Genomic DNA, 21,385 nt, shown 5'->3' with positions numbered 1-21,385 from the left:
TTGCATGTTGATTTGTGATTGGTCTTCTTTCTTTTTTATCTGCATTCCGAATTTCTTTCTTTTTTTTCTTTCTTACATAATATTGGTGCATGAGCGCTGCAAAGGAGAACAGATGTCAAATTATGTGTTACAGTATCCTACACTTAAAGGGATAGTTACTTGCCCTCATGTTGTTCCTAACCTGTATAACTTTCTTTCTTTTTTGGAACACAAAAGAAGATATTTTGAAGAATGTTGATGACAACAGGTGACCATGGACTTCCATTGCATTTTTTGTCCATACAATGGAAATCAATGGGAACCAAAACTGTTTAGTTACTAACATTCTCATTTTTGGGTGGACTATCTCTTTAAAACTTACAAATGGTTTTAAAATTTGTAAATTCCTTTCCTCCTGAGAATACCTTAGATTTTTTTTCACTGTGTACCACTTCCAACTAATGCACAGAAGGTTAATGTGAGAGTTGTTTGCAAACACCAGTTAGTACAATTTGGCACTGCAACCTACAGCAGGAAGTTGTTTTGCCAGGAAAACATTTTTACAAGTCTTGACATTTCAAGAATTCTTGTTAATCTTTTACTTGGACAGATTGACTGGGAGGCATCAGAGGAGCAGAAGCAACAATGCTTGAACAAAGGGAAAGATAACAAGGTCAGTCAAGATCTCCATCCATTGTGTTCTCATCTCTAGTACACATACTGATGTAGACTTCCTCATCCTAACAGACGGAGTGTTACAACCACATACGATTCCTGCAGAGGTTCAACAGCACACACTTGTACACTTGTGGTACACATGCTTTCAGCCCTCTTTGTGCATACATAGTAAGTAACTGTAATGGCTACATTTTAAGTCACTTAACACCCAGAACTCTTACTTTAAGATGAGAACCTTCACATTTAGGATTGTCTTAATAATTTTTTTGCGTTTTTCAGGATGCGAAGGAGTTTAAAATCTCGTCAGCCTTCGAGGAGGGTCGAGAGAAATGTCCATATGACCCTACCAAAGGCTACACTGGCCTGCTAATTGGTATGGCATCAATTAATAAGCAAACTACATTTCGTCCTTGGATATTAATAATATTAAAATCTTAAAGATATTAAGCTAAACATTCTTGAGCTATATTTTGGCCCTCTGTTTCCCTTAGATCAGCAGATGTACACAGCATCTCAGTATGAGTTCCGGAGCTTTCCAGATATCCGACGCAACTCTCCGAATCCCACATTGAAAACAGAAGAGGCTCCAACTCAATGGCTACAGGGTGGGTCTACTGCAGCACATTTTATTAGTACAATATTTCATCCTTCACCATCAACATTACCGTATGTTTGGATCTCTCAAGTCATAGTAGGTTAATAATATTTGGACATTTAACAGTACAGTGGCGTCCACAAGTCTGAGTCCACCGTTTAAACTGGGAAATAATCAAAGTTGTAGAATGATTTTAAAAATGTAAAGAAAATTTGGAAAATATAAAAAATTCTGGATTATATTAGGTCACTAATCAAATGGTTCTCCACTGTATGTTTACAAGTCAAAAATGAAATTTTAAATGCAAATATAATATAATCATATATTATATAGATGTAGCAAGGTTAGATATTGTGGGAAGGAGGAGGCGGGAACCGGCGAACGTTTCACAACTTTTAATAAAATAAATAAACAAATACAAAACGAAAGTAAAGGTGTAGTGTAGTTACTTTAGTATAATAATAAGAAAGATTTACTTTTAACTAAGCATTTTAATGTGCATCATTGCAGTATATTTTTATTTCACTTGTCAGAATTGTGGAGTGATGTACTAACAGCAATCTACTGTCATGTCCCACACAGAAGCTGATTTTGTGGGCTCAGCGCTGGTGAATGAGAGCGCGAGCAGCTCATTGGGAGACGACGATAAGATTTACTTCTTCTTCACCGAGAAGAGCCAAGAGCTCAGTCCATACTTCAGTCACAGCAGAGTAGCACGGGTCGCACGTGTGTGCAAGGTACGAGACTACAGAGGATCTCTTCACTCCACCCGTCACTGTACCTTTTCTTTTTCATGTGACTCTAAATTAAATCATTTAATTGAATTCTTAAAATTAGTAGGTGTAAATCCAGAGTGTGGTAAATATGCTTTGCATAGTAAAGTGGAACAAATGGTTGAGAGTTTAATCTCTCACACACGGGATGGAACAAATGTTTTATTCTCTCCACAAAATAATAATACATGGTTCTCGCATTTAATTTGTTCAGAGACATCCATTGCCCTGCCCTGAAAAATTATTTTAATATACACAAATCTGTTTTTAAGCGCTAAACTGTTCACAGCATTGTACGGGTTCTGTCTTAAAAATGCTCCTTTATTTGTAGTGTGGTTTTCTACAGGTTTTCTAACAGGGTTTTACAGCAGTGTGGTTGCCAGGCATTTCTCTCTTTCTCTCGGTGGCTCCCTTCCCACGAGACTTGCCTCTCTGTCTCGCTTCTCAACCCATCAGTCTAGCTCTACACATTCAGATCAAAGTGCCAATTGAACATGTCTGCAATTTCACATTTTTTCAAGACTGCTACTCTACAGTGTTTATTTACCATCCGATCTAGCTGTCTAACATCTATCTGTTAGCATACAAGATGCAAATTGTGAGTGTATTTGAGTTCAGCTGACATTATTGTGAAATTAGACATTACCACAGAATTAAGTTGCATTTTTCTTTATGGGGATGCATGTGGATTCAACTTTTCCTTAAAATGGGTTAAATCCTTTTTACGATAATATAGGCTACTACATATCATATAGAGTACTCTCAATATACAACAAAAGTCTATAATTTGATACTTTAATGAAATAATCAATTTGTTTTTCAGTTTTTAAATCAGTCGTACAATTTTTATTTTACAATTGCCCCTGACCTCCCAGCTGTGATACATTTTTGTAAAGTAGCCACCAGCAAACTGCTAGCAGCTGTCATTCATATCAACTTTTACCCAAATAACCTGCACGGTCATTTAAATGTTTGAGGATTGTTTTTGAAAAAAAGTCCCATATGCTCATCAAGGCTACATTTATTTGATGAAAAAAACAGTAACATTTGAAATATAATTAATTATTAAGATTGAAAACAGTTCATATTTTTGTGGAAATATGTTTTCGGGATTTTTTGATGAACAGAAAGTTCAAAAGAACAGCATTTATTTAAAATAAAACTCTTTTTTTTAACATCATAAATGTCACATACTGTCACTTTTGACCAATTTAATGTGTCCTTGCTGAATAAAACTATTAATTTATTTCAAAATGAATAAATGAAATCGTATTGACTGTGTACACAATAGTAGCTTAGATAACATAGACTGAATTACACTGTATTCAAGTGGATTGTGTCCGGGGCTGGTGAAGTGTGTTAAGCAGGCTGAGGATTGAGGGTAAAAGCAGTTCTCTGTGGCAGTTCACACAGCAGGGTCACATTAATGAGTAGATTATTGTTCATTATCCACATACTAGTGGGGCTGAGGGCTGTTAACTGACATTGAGCTGGGAGGAAAGCCATAATTAAGGATAGTAACTCAGTTGTTGTGAGTAACTGTCTGTAAAAAGTCTCAATAAAAGCTTTCAGTTTCTTCATACTGATGTAGGCTAGGCACATCCTTATTTTGAGTTCCTGGGTCAACATATTCCTGTTTGAAAATCCTAACCCTATCCATAACTTATCCCTAAAATCAGAGGGAAATTGTAGGTGAATAACACCTGATTGTGAGCCTAAACTTTACATAAATTTTGAACTTTTCCCTCAAACCTGATTTGGTTGAATGGACTGTTTTTCCAGGATCAACTAAGATGTTGATCCAGGAATATGTTGTACTTGGCGAAATCATGTTCTGCATAGGTTAGAAATCACTAGAAATCATATTATTTTTTTAAATCTCCAAAAAGATCTGCAGTGGATTATTGTAAAGTGCCAATGTTTTGTGCTCTGGTTTTATATCACCATACATCTGCTTCTGAATATCACCAGTTGAGAAGATGGCATCATGAATCAACAGTCAAAAGCCTTTTTTTCCCACAGTGAATTAAAGGTCATTACATTATAATGTCAGTGTTATTACTGAAAACTTAGTACTGGAGAAACCAAGAATTGCTAAGAGGCTTTGGGTCCCGTCAAAGTCATTCCTCCATGAAGATTTATTTTCCTCTTTGGAGGCAGCATGGAAAATTCACTTTATCCCCCTGACATGATGGGGGATTCCTTTACATGCAAAAAAAACCCATCCAATTTAGTGCATTTCCTTTTCCCACAGTCACACTGATAATAATGTTTGCTTCCAACAGCCATGCCAATAACCAGTGATCCATGTTAAAAATAAGTTATAGGCTTTCTTCAGCTGTTTTCGCAGCACACTTGAGTTTTTCTAATAGTGTTAAATTATAAAAGTTTTTTTTAATAATGTTTCTATGTCACTAAGTGCGCCTAATGAAAATTATTTTTATTGTGTTTACGTTTACTTTTACTGTTTACTTTTATTTGAAAGTGGCTTCATATGCTTAATGAATACATGTTAAATGTAGACCCTCTTTCAAAAGTTTAGGGATGGAAAGAAGTCACCAAGGCTGCATTTATTTGATAAAAAAACAAACATTTAAACAGTAATATTTAAAATGACTGTTTTCTATTTTAATATATTTTATAATGTAAGTTATTCCTGGCAAAGTTGAATTTTCAGCAGCCATTCTTCAGTGTCCAACTTTTGAATGGTAGTGTTGGCATACCTTCTGGAATCTGCTGTTGCGTCTTATGATTTTCTTTCAGCTGTTTTCTGTTCTTCATCTTGTAGAAAGACAGAGGAGGTCTTCTCACGCTACAGAAGAAGTGGACCTCCTTCCTGAAGGCACGTCTGGCGTGTTCTTTACCGGACTATGAATTTCACTTCAACGTATTGCGGAGTGTGTTTTTTCTGGAGGGCTCCAGCTCTCAGGACTCTGTTTTCTATGGCATATTTGGCCTGGAATGGTAAGATCACTTTTGTACAATCCTTCAATATCCAATATCGCATAATGGGCTGTTTATTTACTTGCAATTGTGTTTTGATGTCCATTACATTTGTTATCTGTCATGATGATAGCCACTTCTTCTGGTTCTACTTCTCAGAAAGACTGGATCTTAGTGATCTGCAGTGGGTTCAAGCTCTTAAACTCTTAAATGAAAGCAAACCACCTTTCTTAAATGATCCTGGCAGTTGAGCATGGGAGCTTAAAGTGTTGTGTTGCCATACATGCAGGGTGGCATGCAAATAACACCTCAGTCGATAATGATTAAAGGATTCTGTGAGGTAGCATCATGTCATTTTGCTGTGACTGTTGTTGAGTTTGTTGAAATAGATTTTGTCTATTAGTAAGTTCATCTGTCAGTCTGGACACACTCTGTGCTTTGGCTCATTCTGGCCGTATACATCAAGTGAGGCGACAGTATTTACAGTCCACCAGGATCATCAGAATGAAAATCGCTGACACCTCCTCTGGCTGCCTGCAGCACAAAGCATGTTTTATTCATAAGCAGGTCACATTCTCTCAGGAGATCAGAAAATTTGCTCTGGACACGTATAGCCAGGCTTTGACTCGTCATTGATAAAACTGTAAAATCCTAAAAGTTGTTCTTTGAAGCTTGAGGGCCACATTTCTATTTTTGTCAGCATGAGAGTAAAGAATTTTCTTTTTATTCAATTGTTTCCTTTCACACATATTTTCAGCGCTAAACTGGTTATAGCACATAGGTCACACGCGCGTTACGTCTGCCGTTGTGACTGACGTGACAGTTTTGACGCCCTGCTGAAACCAGAGGGGAGGTTCTGATGAGCTGCCAGGCAATCAATCTGTGGGTTGCGGCTGCCTGAGGCGCAAACCACAAACATACGAGTAACACTGATGAATGACAGGACTGGATGAACCATAATGTCTGCTACGCTAGAAAATAATTAGTAAGCAGAAGAAGAGCGAGCAAAACAAGGACAGATAAATAAAATGAGAGTGAGTGCGTCAGCTGAGCTCTGATGGCCTGACCACACTGACCTCTGGCAGCGTAAGGTTGAACGACTGCTTTGTCACCATGTCATCAGCTTGGGTGTAAAGTTTACATTGACGTGGGTGTTTGTTTTCCTGAGTATTAGGCAAGTTTGAATCAGACATGGAATCTCCAGTAAAAGACCTTTTCTCTTAAAGGGATAGTTCACCCATAAATGAAAAATGTTCATTGTTTACATCATGGGTTCCCAATCCTGTTCCTGGAGATCTACCTACCTGCAGAGTTCAGATCCAACCCTGACACAACACACCTGTCTGTAATTATCAAGTAATCTTAATTAGCTGGTTCAGTTGTGTTTGATCAGGGTGGGATCTGAACTTTGCAAGAAGGTAGATCTCCAGGAACAGGATTGGGCATCCCTCAATTACATCATTTGATCATGTTGATGATTTTTTTTGTGGACTCAGGCTCCATAAAGGTAGATTTTATGTGCTATATATAGTTTTATAGACATTAAATCTTCTAAATCATATATCAAATAAACCCATTGATCTCTCAAGACAATCTTGAAATTTCGCTAAAAATCGCAAAGTAACATTACCCTGATGATACATTCAAATCAGCATATTTCAAGGCATAATTTCCACTATATCCGACATTCGCGTACGATTTTTACATTCTACTGTCACTTCTAATAAGTGCCCCTTCCTCTTTTTCTCAATAGGTTTGCACTGATCACTTGAGGAGCTTTGTCTATGTTCCTGTCTCGCCCCCTTCACCCACTCACTGTCATCCCTCACCTCTCTCACACGCTTTTTAATAAATTTGTAATCTATTTTTCTTGTTTCCATGGTTACACAGTGGGCTTATGAGGGTTCTATGCTGACATGCCAAGACCTTGAGAAACAATGAGCGCAGCACAAGCTGAGAGGCTCTTCGGTTAATAAACCCAAGTGTACCAACTAGAAACTGGATCAGCTACAAAGCGCTCACACCTAGGCTGATTCACCACTTTCATGAATGCTCCTTCTATTCACTAATTTTCTTTGTGCTCCCTAGAAATATATCCTAAAGAAATGGCTGAGTGTGGGTGTTCATAGTCCCAGCGTCGGTTCAGGGTTTTACCTGACATCATGTAGTGTTGGATTTCTCTCCTTTGTACTGCTTTGAAAGAATACTCACCAGAGCTTCTTTTTCAGGAAAAATGTAAAAGCATCTGCTATCTGCCAGTACTCCATTTCGGATATCCAATGGGCCTTTGAGGGGCCTTACATGGAGAGCAAAGAAGACTCCAGCTCTAAATGGGCACAGTACACAGGGAAAGTGCCAGAACCTCGACCCGGCTCGGTAAGGCCTATACAGGATTACAGCTATACTGATCCCCTGTTTCATCTTACACTGGCCTGATTATCCTCATCCCTGAAACTCTGCCTGCCTGCTGACTCTGATGGGGAAGCACAAGTCAGCACTTCACAGGTGGAGCTACTAAAGCTCTCTAACCGCTGTGCATGGTACAGGTAGAGCCTTGATCTAGTTTCATCCAGAAATCAGACGCTGATGAGCAATTTTATAGAGTGCACATGGAGAAAAGGGGTTTATTTCATCAAAGCTTTTGCCATGGAGATTAGCAGCAGGCAGAAAATCATTGCTGATTGGCTGCATTATGAATTTTGAATGTGTGATATTTCTAATGAGTGAGTCTGAATGCGAGTGAGGGTTGATATTGCACTTTTAATTGATGTTTGAAAGTTTTCAGAAATGTAAAGGAAATAACAATTTTGGTTTTCCCTGGCCTATTTTAGGTTTTTGAAAAAGAAGCCTTTCCTGTAAGATTTTCTTTGTGAACGCTTAGCAATTTCTGTCAGATAATTAAAATGACTGTTAAATTGTACATTTTCAGTCAAGAGACTGAGAATAGCTGAATGTCCTACATTCTCGATGGGTTCTTGGAAATTAGTTGGTAATCCCACTGAGCAAGAAGAAGGGATAATTTCAGACCCTGCATTGTTGATGTCTGCTAGCCTTTCAAGGCTGTGAAAATATGGCTGCGTACAGTAATGGCAAAAAGTGATGTCTGGTGGGGATATTTGTTTTTAACTCTTTTCCCACCCGCGTTTTTGAAAAAAGTTGCCAGTCATCACCAGCATAATTGCATTATTATCAACATTTGAATGTGCGAGTTTAATAAAAAAGCAACATTTTGAGCAAAAAGGCTGAGAAAATCGCATTTTTCTCAAAGATTCAGAATGATTATCAAAACATTAATGGAGTAGATTGAGTCCATCAACACCCCCAAAGCTTGCTCAGTCCTATAGCTCATCCTGGGTCGACATTTCATTCAGTAACATTAGACATCATGGGATATTTTGGGGATATTTAATTTAATTTTATCAATCAATAAATTCCTCTTGAAACAAACTTTGTTGTATTATTTTAATTTAATACTGTGAAGCTGCTTTGATACAATCTGTATTGTGAAAAGCGCTATACAAATAAACTTGACTTGACTTGACATCAGTTTTGATTTATATGTGGTTTAATGTTGATGGTTGCATTATTTTACATATGCATATGCTTACATAGGCTATTGCTTGTTTCCGCTGCTTCTTCGCCTGTGTTTTGATCAGGTGATCAGTCTTTCGGACGATGCATAATAGTGCCCCCTACTGTATAACAGTGAAAACACGGAAAGCTGGAAAATACCTTTAAATCATCAAAATATAAGGAAAATATTATGTACATATATATATTTTTTAATATTTTAAATATAAGGGCATTATTGCGTTATCACAAATAAAACAATTGACTTGACTCCAAGCACAACTATGCAAATGCTTACTAAATCATTAACAAATTTGGAATAATATTTGAATAAAGGGTAAAGAGGTAAATTTTCCTAGGACGGACATCACTTTTGGCCACTACTGTGCGTGTATTGTTGGAAGGTGACTTTACCTCGCTTGTGCTTTCCATTTCTCTTCAGTGCATCACAGATCAACTTAGAGCAAGAGGCATCAACTCATCCACCAACCTGCCAGATGACGTACTTCATTTTGTCCGTCGCCATCCGCTCATGTACAGGCAGATCCTTCCTCAAGGACAGCGCCCCCTGCTGTTTAGGAGGAATGTGGACTACACTAAAATTGCCGTACACAAAGTGACTGCTCTAGATGGTCAGATATACCACGTACTCTTCATTGGGACAGGTACTGCAGTGACCTCCCTTTAGCTCTTATCTATCAAAAACCTGGCAGTTTATTTGAGGTTTTTTGATCAGCAGGGTTGTGCATGTCCAAATAAAACATAATCTGTACTGGTAATTTACAGAATATATTCAGTGAAGCCAAAAAATATATATATAATTTATGAACTTCTTTGCTTTGCTATAACAATTTTTATTAAAGTATTAAATCATTTATCTAAAATAAATGTGGTTTGACATTGGAATGTCTTTAATCTGGTTTCGATGTTCCTCCAGATGAAGGTTGGCTACAGCGGGCTGTGATGGTTAATGGTCAGCTGCACATCATTGAGGAGCTGCAGCTGTTCGAGGAGCCCCAGCCAGTGGACAGTATAGTCATCTCTGAGAAACAGGTGAGAAAGAAGTGTCTACATTCTGAAAGTTGTAAATACATTATTACAACAGGTTGTTCCCATTATAAAGTTTGCAAGTCCATTATATCCTGTTTATATGGGTGTAATTTGATTTTATGCACAGCCCACAATGTGAATCTTACTACCCACTTGAACCTTTCTTTGTCAGATGAGTGTGTATGTGGGTTCGCCCAGCTCAGTGGTGCAGTTGCCCTTGTCCACATGCAGCAGATACTCCTCGTGCTTTGACTGCGTGATGGCACGCGATCCCTTCTGTGGCTGGGATGGACTGGAGTGTGTGGACATTACATCACACAACAACAGGTACGAATGCATGGCCATAAATACTAGTACCTCTGCTGTCCTTATTAACTATTTAATTAACTGAATGAAACTGTGCGATTGGGATTGACATCATCTCAATGCAAGTACTCTGTTAATAAGGACAGCTTGATTTTATTTTATTTTATGCATGTCATGGAACATGGTGAACTTTGATCAATGAAACATTAGTAACGCACAATATGTACCATATTAGTTGTCAGACAATTTATTATTTATTATTTTCTGCATCAGAATATTTAATTATATTTTATATTTAAATATTTCATTGAGCATGCTCCTTTCCCATATTTTTACATTTAGATTACCTTTGCTGTCATCTAACGCTCATTTACCTGAAGTCAATCAAGTACTTGAATATCCATTTTTTTCATGTTGTACATTATATTGATTTGATACCTAGATTCACTTGTAGCATTAAAAATCTCTGTTTATAGTTTTTAATGTTTATTTTTCGTTTAGATAATCATACATTTATCAGTGACCGGCCAATGCGGCCATTATATGAAAATAATTAGTATCGGTCAGAATTCTAATGCCGGTGTGTCCCAAATAATAACCTCTCACTATCTACAGAGCTAATCTGACCCAGGATATTCTGAATGGAAACCAGGGCTGTGAGGAATCCACAGCAGACGGTATGAAAAACATTTGTCGTATTAGTCAGTGTTACGGTGGTGATTCAGTGTTATTTTAGTATTATTTATATACTATTATTGTATTTATTAATATTTTGAATGAGCATTAATTTTTATATTCTCAGTTTTCATTTTAATTTCTATTGTCTTTGTTACTGGTTTTTGTTTTCTTAATTTTTTTACAATTTATTTCACTTTTTGTTTAGTACTTCAGCTTATTTCAGCAACATTTGTAATTTTTCATTTAGTTTAAATTCTTTTCTTTTTTTATATTTATGTTTTATTTCAGGTTTATTTCAATTAATGAAAACTATTTTAATAGTTTTAGTCAACAATAACAACACTGTGATTGTTGCTTTCCATATCAGTGTAGTCAGTTTGTCTCCTTATTCCTCAGTTAGTCATAGCAAATGGTATATGTCAGATAAGTCGGGATGGGATGAAGTGGATATTAGCCAATATCTAAGGTTACAGGTTATTCCTAATTAGAAGAGTCCAATGAATTACCATTACTGCAGTGATATAATCAAGCCAAGTTTGAGTGACTAATATCACTGTAACTGATGCTTGTGTGTGTCATAGACCAAGTGTTACATCGCTCTCGCTCTGTGATGGCGGGCGATGACGTGCTGCTTCAGTGTGAGCTCAGCTCCAATCTGGCAACCCCTGAGTGGACGCTGGATGGAAAGAAACTGCAGGGTTACGGGCTGGACTCTGGCTACCGCGTCGGCACTGACGGTCTCCTGGTCATCGAGGCACGGTCTTACCAGAGTGGCCACTACTGCTGCTTCGCCCTGGAAAACAGTGTCCATGTTCCTGTGGTGATCTACAGCTTAACAGTTCGCCAGGAGCTTCCTGCACCTCCTCCTGTGGACCCAACGCAGCCACACTTGACCACAGCAATCTACTGGACCTTTCAGACTTCCCAAAGTGACTCTCCGGAGGACTTCAATCCAACCCCAATGTCTCCTCGCTTCGAGTTCCTGTCCATGAGGAACATGGAGGCCATGTACCTATCCCTAATCACAATCCTAGGAGGCCTTTGTTTTGTTCTAACAGTCGTCCTGCTGTACGTGGGATTCTGTTTGCAAGGGCGGAGAGGTAAATACTCTTTGCGGGCCGCTTCTCATGCTGAAAAGAAGCGAGGTGCTCACATGGAGCTCAAGACCATCTCCAGCCACTGCAACGGGAAAGCCGACGCTCACGACGGCCTGCTGCAGATTGTTCCCGGAGAAGCAGCAACGTCACCCAACAAGGAGCTTCCTCCCGCTCCACCTCTCCCACCGCCTTCAGAATCAGAGTACGTCAATGGACTCTCTGCCACCTTACCCAGCGTCTTACGCAAGATGAATGGCAACAGCTATGTGTTACTGAGACAGACGGATGGAGATACCACATCTCCGCTCTATTACTCCTTCACGGAGGAGCTCAACAGGATCCTGGAGAAGAGGAAGCACACGCAACTGTGTAGTAAACCTGACGAGAGCTCGGTGTGAACCGTACCTACCCTGTGGAGATGTTTTCGAACTGCTGGTGTCCTCTAAAATGTTCAAGGGATGTATCATTGTCTAATACCCCTTTTTTTACTTCAACGGGATGCTAATAAGTAGCCACAGCAGCAGCTTTTATTGGAAGATAAACAAAACATTGGTGTTCTTCTAAAAGGACAAACTGCTTCTCCGTTTACATTTCAAAAGTAGAGCTTTTGACTTTCAGCAGACTGAGGAATGCCCACCGGATACAAAATAGCAAAGAACGAACACATGGAAATTCTACCTCAGCAAGTTATATCACACAGCTCTCGGCTTATTTCAGCGTGCTTGTGTTAAAATCGAGGATGGAGTTGGGGATGTATAGTTAGGGACACGCAGCAAGGGAATCTTCAAAGCAAAAGAGTCCATCTTGGGGAATCATATAAATGATTCCGTTACAACTGGTTAGAAGAGACGTTTACAAGGAAGAATTGTAAAAAAGCTACGAGATGAACTCAAATTGAGGTCGTGTGGAAACTCTAGTGCTGTAAAGCACTGAATGTGTCTGATATGTGCTTTATTTGAATATTTTCTAATTTATGCCAACACTGACCATATCAGTAACAGCTTGTAATAATAATCATGATTAAGAAGAGCAGGGATAACGGACTTTGAATACAATGAGAAATGCACTTGATGGTACTAATTGTGTAAAAAAGGCTTTTATTAATAGTTTCACAGGGGTGGGAACCAGGGGAGATGACAGTATTAACCACTGAGATGCACTTTATGTACCGGTAGCATTTGTTTTCCCTGAGGTGCTGCTTATTCTGACAGATCTGGAGAGGATGGAATGGATTACAAGGACGGGAAGATTGCGAATTATGTGAAAGTGACAATACGATAAAACTGTGTTGCTCTCTGAATTGAAAATGCTGCGAGAGGGAAGACTACAGTATGTGGACAGAATGAGTACCTGTATGACCCTGAAAAATGGACCACTAAACATGCTAAATGTGGATTTGTCTGATTCGGATCTGTACGTCTCTAATAAGTCAACATGCACAAGAACTGACATGATTCCTTATTGGATTCCTTGATCAGAATTCCAGTCATTAGCTGCGAGGTTTCCATGGCAACCACAGAGTAGAGGTAAAGCTGATGCTGACCTTTTTAGATTATCCTTTTGACATGACCAATTATTTCAGCACCTCTTACAGTCAGGTCTTAACAGCTTAACAGCTTGAAATTGGGCTTCTGCTGCCAGTAAATAAACTAAATTCAGTTCTAGTCGGGTCATGATGAACAGTGAGTATTGTAACATGGTTATATTGGGGTGGTTTGATTATCCTTTCTCTTCCAGTAAGTCCATTAAACTGTTGTGTAAATGTTCGTCCTGGAACTGGTCCAGCTTCAGCTGCCCACACTTGCGTGCAAGAGCGTTTTGGCGTATCTCCCGCCACTTAAGGAGAGCGTAGCACCTGGTTCTGTCTGTTTAGATCAGAATATGCAGATTGCAGCGGAGCCGAATGGAGAACATTAAGGCCACATGTTCAGAACAGAGCTAAGATGAGCACTGCTGATAAGTGTAGTTTGCTTTCTTCCTTAATCTTTGTGTTTAGACTCATTGTTTTTTGTCTTGTTGAATGATTCTGTATTTTTTAGTAGAACTTATTTTTTTCACTTTATTTTTTATTCCAAAGTGCTTTGTTGAAGGCATAGTGCACCTAAAAAATTTAAATAATTTCATAATTTAATTATTTACTTACCTTCATGTCTTTACAAACCTGTACAGTATGTTGTTACTTTTTCATTGGGCTTAGTCATTTTGAAGTATATTCAGTTCTTTCCATACAACGACAGTTCATAGTGACCAAAAAGGATGCAATAAAATGAAAAATACAACACGCATTTAAAATATTCCGAAGCCGGATTCAAAATGGATCACGATGCTAAAATCTCTTGAATATTCTCATTTTAAAGCAATGAGAAATGCACTTGATTAATAGTTAGTGCGAATAAAGCACATAAGACACGTGGATCACTTTAATGATGCCTTTATGGAGCTTTGTCATTTTTGGAGCCATTCCTGCCATTAATCTTTCATTTTTTACTCCATCATCTCTCCATCTCTGAATCCCCCACAATTTCCATTTGACAAAAGGCATTCATGTCCGTGCATACACCTCCATCATAGTCTCTAATGAGAGCAGAATGGATCTGCATCCACGTCTGACCTCGACTCTCCCAGAGGGTCACAAGCTGTGATTAGATGCTTGTCTTCATGCAGCTCGTACGGTCTGTGCTTGCAATGTTTACATCCCGTGAGACTTATATTCCTTCGAGAGAGGCACTCCTGCAGAATCTTCTAACATGCCAGGGCAGGTTTGTGGATGAGAAATATCTCGACTGCTGCCCGCATTCAAAGTGAATTTAAAGTGCACTAGAGAGAGAACGAGATTGACAGAGAAAGATCAAAAGAGAGACTGGAGATTGCATTGAATAGATTGGGAAATGGTCATTAAGCCTTTTATCCTCATTTAGGGCAACTACACAAAGCACTCAGCAGTGCTCATATCTGCTTCCAGATTCAAAAATGTCACGTTAATGTTGCTAAAATGCCATTGGTTCTCCTGGGTGAAGTAACTGAACAAGACATGGTACTTTTGAATTCTAGGCATGAGCAATTTCGGTCTGTTCATCGCATATTGCATGGCTTCAGAAAAGTTGATATAGCACATAAAGAGTCATAAAAACACTTTTTTTTTGGTCTTTTTTCATTAAATACAGTTTTTTTTAATGGCAAGCTACATAGTGATTTCAATTTTAGCAAATAATAGCAGTATACATGTTTGGAATGACACAAAGGAGACTAAATAATAACCAAATTCTTGGTTAAAATATCCCTTCAAACAAAACAGAACCTTTAGCCTTTGGCCATTGTGGGCAAAATAAACATTTTGTGACAGATGTCAAGAGTGTCAGATCAACTTCTGTTTGATGCACAGTCCCAAGAAGTGAAATGAATGGATCAAGACAATATGACATTGTCAAAATATGAGATTTTCAGACATTTCAGTCCTTACAAAACAATAGATCTCTTTGCCGTGTAATCCATAAAATATAATGGAGTCATCGCTGAGGTATATGTGAGAATTGTTATCGATCAAGTGTGTTACATTGTTTTGTTGTTGTACTATTAAGCCATTTGCTATTTTCTATATGAATTACATAATTACTTAATAAATAATTAAAGAGGTTTATGCCCTGTATAGATGACCAGAAAAGACATATATTAAGTTAATGGTCCCTTCAGTCATGCATACTTTATTCCAGTACATACAGTATAATTAAAAAATGTGTCAGTGGAAATATTTATTTTATAGCTTTGTACAGTTTTGTGTATATTTATTTAATTAGTGTTTCAAACTGGGATTTTCTAAATTGTGGTTAATGGTGCATGCTATGCATATTTGCAAACATTATTTACAATTTTCGAAAAAACTAAAATGATAATAGATATAATAACATACAGTAGATGATGCTGATCATAATAAAAATAATAATAAAGGAAATGTAATACCCATAGCATGATAAAATTCCTATTATTACAGTATTTTCCAAAATTGTAAAAAATTGTTTCCAGTTGTACATGTGCTACAATGTTACACAACATTCCAACCAAGATTGTATGCTTCCTTGTGTAAGATTTCTTGTGTTCTGAAAATATAGTTAAATCTCCTGCAGAGCAGACCATGTCTCGAGTCACTTCAGTACACAGTTGTATGCCTCTTCAGTCGTGGGTAGGTTTGTGTGGGCTGCCTCTGGAACTGCATTTAATGAAGCTGTTTAGACCTACGCCTGTCACCATGGTGAAAAGACCATAGAATTATTATGAATTTGCTTAATGTTTCATTCTTGCCCCGTGTTTGTTCAGACAGTCAAAGCCCAAGGTATGAATTTAATGTGTATATTTTCCCTTTGGCAAAGTGTTATGTTTTGTGTTTAATTAACAGTAATACTACAGGGACATGCTTGCAGAGGAGGAGGCTGAGAAGTGTGAATCCATTATGTTCAACATTGGAAACTTGTAAGTCTGACATTTGTTTTGTTTACATTTTACCTGGTCAGTTCTTTTAATAAACAGTATTGAAGCTTCTGTTTGTGTCTTTTTGGATTGGTATTACATTAAATAAATGCAGCTTGGGCACTTTGGGAAGTCTGAAATGCAGTCTGCTTTCATGAGTCAAGCATATTCAAAATGAGGTTAGCATACCTCACCTGTGTTGACATGTACAGTAAATGCCACTTGATACATCAAACACAGCTGGAACAGGTTGTTCTGTGGTCAAGTGGTATTCACTATGACAATGTTTTCTGTTTGAGTGGTGCTTCATTGATGAGGGTAGCCACAAATCACCAGTTCATCCATTAAAAAAGGAGTAGGCTACACTCAGAAAAAAAGTTATAAAAGCTGTCGCTGGGGAGTTACCTTTTCAAAAGGTACACTTTTTTATAGGGTACATATTGGTACCTTAAAGGAACATAAATGTAACTTTTGGAAAGGTACTGCCCCAGTGACCGCTTTTGTACCTTTTTTTCTGAGAGTGTATTTATTGTATTATTAATAATGACTAGTGTGCTATAATCTAATCTGGTCTATACACATCCTGCATAAACGGGTATTAATCTGTCACCATCGCATTAATGTTTTTATTGTTCGGACAATAGTTGTACCCAGAGCCGAGGAGGGAACGGTCACTGTGATTTTGCCCAGTAAGACATGTTCCCCTGGAACAACTTTCTAGTCTGAAAATTTAGTCCTAACTTATCTTATACCCTAGCCTGGGAAAACCCAGACAACTTCCAGCAAATTTAGATTTGCTCTGCAAGTAGTCTGGCAAAGAGTTCATTCAAGCCCATTTCTAATCCGTCGAAATCGCGGCACCAATCAGAAACGTTGGGGCGGGCTTTACACAATGACGATCGCTCTGATTGGTTTTAGGTCTATCTAATTGCGCCCAGAGGCATTTGAGCGACGTCCGTTGGTGACGCCCGTTTGGAAATGAGTTATTAATGAAGCTTTGCCAGACCATAACTCAGTTACTACTGAGAATGGACTGGTTTTAAACAGGCTACTTATACCCTTAAATCAGAGGGAAATATGTGAATAATACTGATGTAGAAGCACCTAACCTTGGTTGCAAGTCTAAACATAAACTATAAACTTGTCCCTCAAATCTGATTGGTTGATTTGAAATGTTGTTCCAGGATCAACAAAGATGTTGATCCATGAACATGTTGTACTTGGTGAAATGACGTTCGCCATAGGGACATACTGTAACTGTAAGCTCTGAAAGAGCAATCATATGAATCTCTAAAGACATTCAAACATACGGCATCATAGTAAACCATGACGTCACATGACAAAAGAAATGTGCAGGGTTATGCTGGTCCTTATGTTGGTTATCGCCCAGTGGAATGATACAGGAGAAAAGAAAGGTAGATAAGCAGTGTTTGTACGTGAGGAGAGTAGTTTTTTTTATTGCTGGAGTCTCTATATGGAAAGTGTCTCATTAAGGACAGAATCCTCAAGCATACCTGTTTTTTTCTCATCATCACAATGTTGCCCATCACAGTTCGGTATGACATCATCAGAACGGTGTTTCCTCGCAGCAGATCTTCGTTTTTGTGTGTGATGGAGGGATTTCTGCTTCTGTTTTGACTCCTTTCTCCAGTTCTCCAGCTGATCAAAATACCATCAGTAGGCTACGCCAGAGAATGTCTACGCACATACTGTATGAGCGCATTCCCAGATAAGATGTCTGTTAAAAGCATCTGCTGTGTACAAGCTGTGTACAAACGCTTGCTGTGTACAAGCAAGCGTTTCTCAACACTTGCTGTGTTGAGAAACGTCTTTAAGATGTCAGTTTTACATTCCAAATCATAAACATCTTAGACATTTTGGAAATGTCTATTTAACATCTTACAGGAAACGTCCTACGTATTGCAGATAAGCAAACATCAAATAGACATATCTGAGATGTATGTGTGATAGCCCAGCACAAAGCATTGTTTTGGATGTTCGGTAAGTTCCGTCACGAAATAAAGTTGACCAATTAGGTTGTGAACATATCCCGACCCTATGATCAGCCCCAGGTAAAATACCAATGTGAACGCACATGAAAAAAGGTAAATGTGATCACATTTTGTCAAGGCTCAAATTCTCAAAACTTATGGGAATTACGATTACGAGGGCAAATTAATAAAAAAATAAGAATAGTAAATTTTTATTTTATGGCAACTTTAAATACTTAAAGTAGACCTATTTATAAGTTGGACAATAGGCCTTCATTAATACTTGCATTATACAATACCATCTTAATAAATAACACTAAAATTTACTTAATCTCTGACAAACTTAGTGAGTCACTGCTTCTGGAGATTCTGGACTAAAAACACCAGATAGACCTGCATTTCTTCCCAGTCACATTCATATATAATCGGTCCATCTTGAATTATGATAAGGCAAGCAAAATGAGTCAAAACAACGTCACTCGTGACTCATGCCCTTCTGCATTCTTTACTTTATTTGCTATTATGTCAGTTGTTTATGACTCACTGTAGTGAACAGCATCTCATTTGCGTGTGTGTGTGTGTGTGTGTGTGTGTGTGTGTGTGTTAAAGGTTAAAGTGCAGTGATCCATATTGGAGACTCGAGAATTTATTCGATCAGCCCGCTGCACTTACCACACTTAATCAGGCGTTTGAAGGTTCAAGCTGAGCTGTGTAGGAGAATTCCAGGTAACCTCACTGTAAAATCTCTGGAGGATTCTCATACTCTGGAGGAACCCACCATACTTCTACTGTGCGTGTGCTAGTAGTTACCAGGCAACAAAGGATTGTTTTAAATTTGTACCCTGGTACTGCTGTGAACTGTGAGTGGAGAATTGCAGGAAAAGACTACTTTATACTCTATGCTGGTACTGGTTGAAGCTATGGGGCAGAAGCAATTATCTAGTTTATAAAGATTTTTAGATACTTTAGGATTTAACTCACCTTATGTCACGTCTGTAAAGATATTCATTTTCTGTTACCATAGGCAATAAAGTGACAATAACAAAGATATTGTCCTTTATAACATGTTCTTTCCTTTCTTTTGTCTCTGTCTCAGATGCATTTGTTTGTTTTTGCAGGCAACACCCTGAACCAGAGGAACAGGCTATTCCCATTGCAGTAGCCTATATATTATTATTTTATTTTTTTTACCATTATTTAGAATCACGTATTTGCGCTTCTTTTTTCACAACGTTTGTTTTGACACTGCATGGTGCTTGACAAGAATTTGTTACTCCTCAGAATATGATAGACTTGCAAGATCCTATTACAGTTGCCTTTTAGACGATGCTTGATAATATAAATGGGAAAGTAGGCTATGAAGGTCTAGTGTCTTTTCTTTCAGATCTCAAAAATATGAAAACTCTCATATAGGCTACATTTGGTTATACATATTTGATCTCGTTTCTAGTCTCTCGCTCTCTGATCGTTTTATGGTCGTTTTGCGCCACCTAGTGAAAAATCATGTAAAATACAAGCACTGCACAACACGAGCTCAGAGTATGCATCATATCTGTGTGGTAAAGGCAAGCGGCAACCTCCCCGTCTCTCTCTTGAAACCAACACGGAAGTGAGTTAAACTGCAATTCATTAACTGGCCGCTTGGCCTGGCTGCAGAAGTGAGTCAAATCTGTATCTCCCTCATGTTAAAATTGCCAACTTTACAGCAGAAAAAAACATGTTTACAGCCTGGATCTCTATGTGGCTTTGGTCTATACAGCTAATTTTGCCCTTCATAACAACTGTGAGGGGGGTGAATTTTTTTATAACTCGTCCGTTTAGTTGATTAATATTTAAATTTAAGGGTGTGGCCACTTGAGTGACAGATGGATTGCCGCTGTCAATGCTAGCCGTTTGTCTGCTGTTACTAGCCGTCACTTCACCTCAGCAAATGTTAGCTGCTGAAATTGCCTTCTCTGCAGTGTTTGTGCTTTTTTTCGGGATTATTTCATAAAATTTAATACTTGGGTACAAAGCCCACGTCTTTGGATTCCGTCGTTATCGTTTGAGAGAACAACCAGCGCTGTATTTCAGTTGTTTTCCTCTGTGAACATGGATGGATGTCTGACAATTTCTTTGCTTTTTGGGGTTCTCAAATTTAAAACGTCAATAAAGGCTCGTTCATTCTGCTATCATGGAACAGATGGATTATAATATGCTTATGTACTGTCAGATGAAATCATGCAGGCGTCGGCGCTTTCTCCGTCCGTGCATTAAATGCACATGAATGAGCGCGGATTTTCTAGCGCATTTACTTGCACTTCAAAGGCAATATATCTATGGTTTAACGGTTTAACCAATTTGAGAGGCGGCCAAAATCAGAATTTAAAATGGACTGAATAAGCTCTCTACGAACTTGAGCGATGCCGCGCTGACGGACCATGAAAGAGTGACTGACATGTAACGTTATGCACATAAATCACTGTCACGCACAAACACTCTCGAAGTAATACACAGTCTCACTTGTAGCCATGTCTTTTAACTATTATAATATTTCGAAGGGCAAAAATAGGAACTTTTAATTGGCTTTACATCAGCAGCTAACTCGATCACGTCGAGCTAGGTGATTTCAGATAGCCAGGCTCATATCTATGGCCAGGCTTCTTAGCTCCACTCACGCCCCGCCTGTTTGCCTATTTTCTGTTATCCGGGAGTGACGCAAGGCCAAGATGGCGACGGCCGGCTCCGCCCACTTTAGACTTCAAAAATGCTCTTCAGAAACCTACGGGTGACGTCACGGACACTACGTCCATATTTTTTTACAGTCTATGGGTAAAGGATATGAGTGTCGTGTTTGATTTTTTTTTGACAACAACGAACAGATTATTAATATTATAACCATTATATAGCTTACTTAGAAGCATTATTAACCTTTCTCTTTTGTAAAGGAATACTTCTGGTTACTGATAAAAGGTCATGTCATTTGTGCAAAAAAATTATAATTATGACATACAGTTCGAACCCTTGGGCTAAATTATTTCAACCCTATCACATTAAGTTTGGAATATAAAATGTATCAAAAATAAAAGATATCAAAAATAAAAAGTTGTTATATTTATAGCATTACAATTGGAAAAATATTAATAACCCTTTGCATTTTCTTCATTTATTGAGCTTACGAGGCCAATAAACATAATTGAATAGTGAAAACTTGAACCATATGGTCGCTCTCTCTCAAATATGGTGTCAGAAATATCAAACTATAATTGTTAAAGGCAAAAAAAG

At 38.1% G+C, this 21,385-nt stretch overlaps 1 protein-coding gene across 1 annotated transcript in view; it reads left to right on the top strand.

Moving 5' to 3' along the window:
- sema4ga (sema domain, immunoglobulin domain (Ig), transmembrane domain (TM) and short cytoplasmic domain, (semaphorin) 4Ga) overlaps positions 1-16,202 on the top strand; it is a 35,698-nt gene extending 19,496 nt beyond the window's left edge. The window contains exons 4-15 of the mRNA XM_082153625.1: positions 590-652; positions 727-825; positions 937-1,030; positions 1,149-1,262; positions 1,835-1,989; positions 4,814-4,989; positions 7,197-7,344; positions 8,981-9,203; positions 9,476-9,591; positions 9,761-9,915; positions 10,510-10,571; positions 11,154-16,202. Of these exons, the coding sequence (XP_082009751.1) occupies positions 590-652; positions 727-825; positions 937-1,030; positions 1,149-1,262; positions 1,835-1,989; positions 4,814-4,989; positions 7,197-7,344; positions 8,981-9,203; positions 9,476-9,591; positions 9,761-9,915; positions 10,510-10,571; positions 11,154-12,067 (2,319 nt within the window). The 3' untranslated portion in view covers positions 12,068-16,202. The remainder of the gene's footprint in view (positions 1-589; positions 653-726; positions 826-936; positions 1,031-1,148; positions 1,263-1,834; positions 1,990-4,813; positions 4,990-7,196; positions 7,345-8,980; positions 9,204-9,475; positions 9,592-9,760; positions 9,916-10,509; positions 10,572-11,153) is intronic.
- The last annotated feature ends 5,183 nt before the right edge of the window (positions 16,203-21,385 follow it).

The sequence above is a fragment of the Leuciscus leuciscus genome, assembly GCF_965113295.1.
Source record: "Leuciscus leuciscus genome assembly, chromosome: 22".
NCBI lineage: Eukaryota > Metazoa > Chordata > Actinopteri > Cypriniformes > Leuciscidae > Leuciscus > Leuciscus leuciscus.
Note: the sequence above shows the minus strand (reverse complement) of the source record. Positions and strands in the feature narration are given on the sequence as shown.